The 2,748-nt window shown below is 43.9% G+C and overlaps 1 protein-coding gene across 1 annotated transcript; it reads right to left on the bottom strand.

Moving 5' to 3' along the window:
- Nucleotides 1–358: 358 nt before the first annotated feature.
- On the bottom strand, nt 359–1,866 carry CCR75_007150 (uncharacterized protein; the record flags this gene model as incomplete). The annotated part of the gene is made up of 1 exon (XM_067965214.1): nt 359–1,866. Exon 1 carries the CDS (start codon nt 857–859, stop codon nt 359–361), a length of 501 nt encoding a protein of 166 aa, XP_067823526.1. The 5' UTR covers nt 860–1,866.
- Between the last annotated feature and the right edge of the window lie 882 nt (nt 1,867–2,748).

Consider the following 2,748-nt stretch of genomic DNA (forward strand, 5'->3'; position numbering starts at 1 on the left):
TACATTAAAGATAGAAAGAAGAAGAAACTTAATTATACTAATACAGTTTTCATTTAATTTCTCTTTAAGGAGTTGCTTAAAGAGTAGTTTTCCCCTTGCAGTATAGTGTACGTGAAGTGACGTGGGCACCACTCGCAACTGAAGCAGTGCGAAGTAGCTTGTAAGAAGCATACAAGTCGTAGTGCCCCGTTACGAAAATGCTGCAAACACCTGTAGTTTATTCCGCTTGCGTCACCTTGTCATCATTTGGCCTTGAACTTATTTGTTTGAGCAATTTTTTTTGTCCTAAGTGAGAACAGTAACCAATTCCTGATGAACTTCTGTCAGTATGAGCTGATAATTTCATAAAAAGCAATGGCTAAAAAATAAGTCGAAGGTGTTTATTTGGTGCTAGGCATTCGTGTTCAAGTCCTTTCAGTATCTTAACGTCCATCCCTGCCTTCTGAAGCAATTGCACTCCCTCACAAACTACAAAATTTTTCGGCTCAATCACACCAACAACAACACGAGCAACTCCTGCACGAAAGCAGCTCTGCACACAAGATACGTTATTCGACATTCTTTTGCTGCACGGTTCCATTGTTGTATAAACAGTGGCTCCTTGCGCTTGCAAATTAAGCTTTATCAGGGCCACCTGCTCTGCGTGTGTGTTTCCCGGCAACTCGCGCGAGAAACCGGTACTTAGTACTTGTCCGTCACGCACCACAACGCAGCCAACGCAGTAGGCGTTTTCACTTGGCTGCGACCGATGCGCTTCTGCAATGGCCATGCGCATGAAGGCTATGTCCAACGAATCCTGTTGTTCAATCATCTTCATTATATCTACTTCGATGTTCCTAACATATCGGCAAAATAGCATTACTCTCCATTAACGGTTTACAGATATAGGAGCAAGTTCGACAAAAGAGCACGCGAAAAATACAATCATCAAGTTTATTGACGATGATACAGAAGGACTCAAGTGCCATTTTACGAGCATTATTGCTACCTACAGTGACGGTGGTAACCGACTTTAATCCGTAGAAGCAAGCGAACTTAGCAGATTCGAGGATGCCAGTTCATCCAGCACGTGAAGGAACGCACGTTCCATGAGATCAGCGTTGGCTTTTTGCGTCTTTTTGAACGCTTCAAGCGTTAGCGGGTCGCCAAGGCCATTAGCCATATTGTCAACGATAGAAAACATAGCGCATGGCATGCGCAATTCATTTAGAAGCTCAGCTTCATTAGCACCCGTCATCCCAATAAAATGTCCTAATTGCGCAAAAAAACGCACCTCAGACTTCGTTTCAAAGCGTGGACCCGCAGTCTGCACATACACGCCCCCCACGTGCGGTTCAAAGCCACCGGTAGAGAGCGCCTGCGCCAGCATATCTTTTAATTTGCCATGAAGTTCTGGTACCACGTGCGCATCGTAATCGTGGGACAAATGCATGATATGAAAGGGGTTGAAATAATCCTCAGGCACCACGAAGCGACCCACGCCAATCGAGGGCATCATAGACCCAACGGAGTAGACGCCCACAGCCGCATCACAGCCAAGGGACTTGAGCGCAAGTGCAATGGCCCGATAATTTATTTGCCGCGGTTGGCGATACTTGCCATCGGGATCAGCATGATGACGCTGCACAAACACGAGCTGGAGCGGGATGTCGTGTTCCGAGCGCGATGGCCAAGTGCCGACGTGGCACACGACAGAGCCATGCTCAGTATCGACGACTTTCTCGACAAGAACTGAGCAGACTTTCGTGGCGTGAAATAGGCTTGAGCCGCCAAGCACGCCAAGCACGTGAGTTTGAGAGACCATGCTGATATGGCACGCTTCAGCAAAAACTTTTGTAACCTCAATAATGAATGGAAATTTTTAATAAACAGATTCGACAAGGTTCATCGAGCCGTTTGGGTGGATGAGGTACTTCAAGGGTATTAGTTCCAATATGTTTACGACACATACGGCATTCCATTTATTGGGAAGAAAGGCCCTTATTTCGGTTCGCTACGTTCATTTGCACCGAAGCAGAGCCATCCCCTAGCGCGTTGGATACCGATGACGTGTTGAAAAGCCTATTCTGCAAATCCGGCGTAAACTTGTCGAAAAATCCTTTTTTTACAAAAACATGCAAATATGACTCATTATCCATTATAAATGGGATTTAAGTAATTAACTATTTTAGAATAGGATAAAAGGCATAAAGTAAATAAACCACAACAACGGCTCTCCAGCCGATGTGCCCATTAGGCACCGGTACAAATAGCGAATGTGGTCGCCGCCAGATATAAATCTGGCGGCCAAAATCTATTTTTAATTAGCTAGGGTAGTTTTTTTTTGATTTAAATAATTAAATAAAGTGCAGTTCCCCTTTTGAACTTATAGCGTTAAGTGCCTTTCTAAGGCTTGCGCATTGATCTGTAAGATATAGAAGCATTTCTAAGGTATATCCTCTTGGGCGCTAGTTGCCACTTGGTTCTACGGACCCCTGAATCCCTTGAACTAAAATTCCTTAACCTTTAATAGGTTGTACGGCACCCTGAGTTGTTAACCATTAGTTCAATAGAACTAAGTGACTCTCTGAGTCTGAAAGTCTTCCTCTGTAATGGAACAACCCATTATATTAAGTAGTCATAGTTTTATTACATAATTACATACATTAAGTGTAGGCAGTATCCGGATAGCGGATACTGCGCGTCTATTTATTATTGGTTTATTATTGGGGTGCCAGACCCAATAATTACCCAATAATAATTAGTTCT

Source organism: Bremia lactucae, linkage group LG13 (assembly GCF_004359215.1).
Source record: "Bremia lactucae strain SF5 linkage group LG13, whole genome shotgun sequence".
Taxonomy (NCBI): Eukaryota; Oomycota; class Peronosporomycetes; order Peronosporales; family Peronosporaceae; genus Bremia; species Bremia lactucae.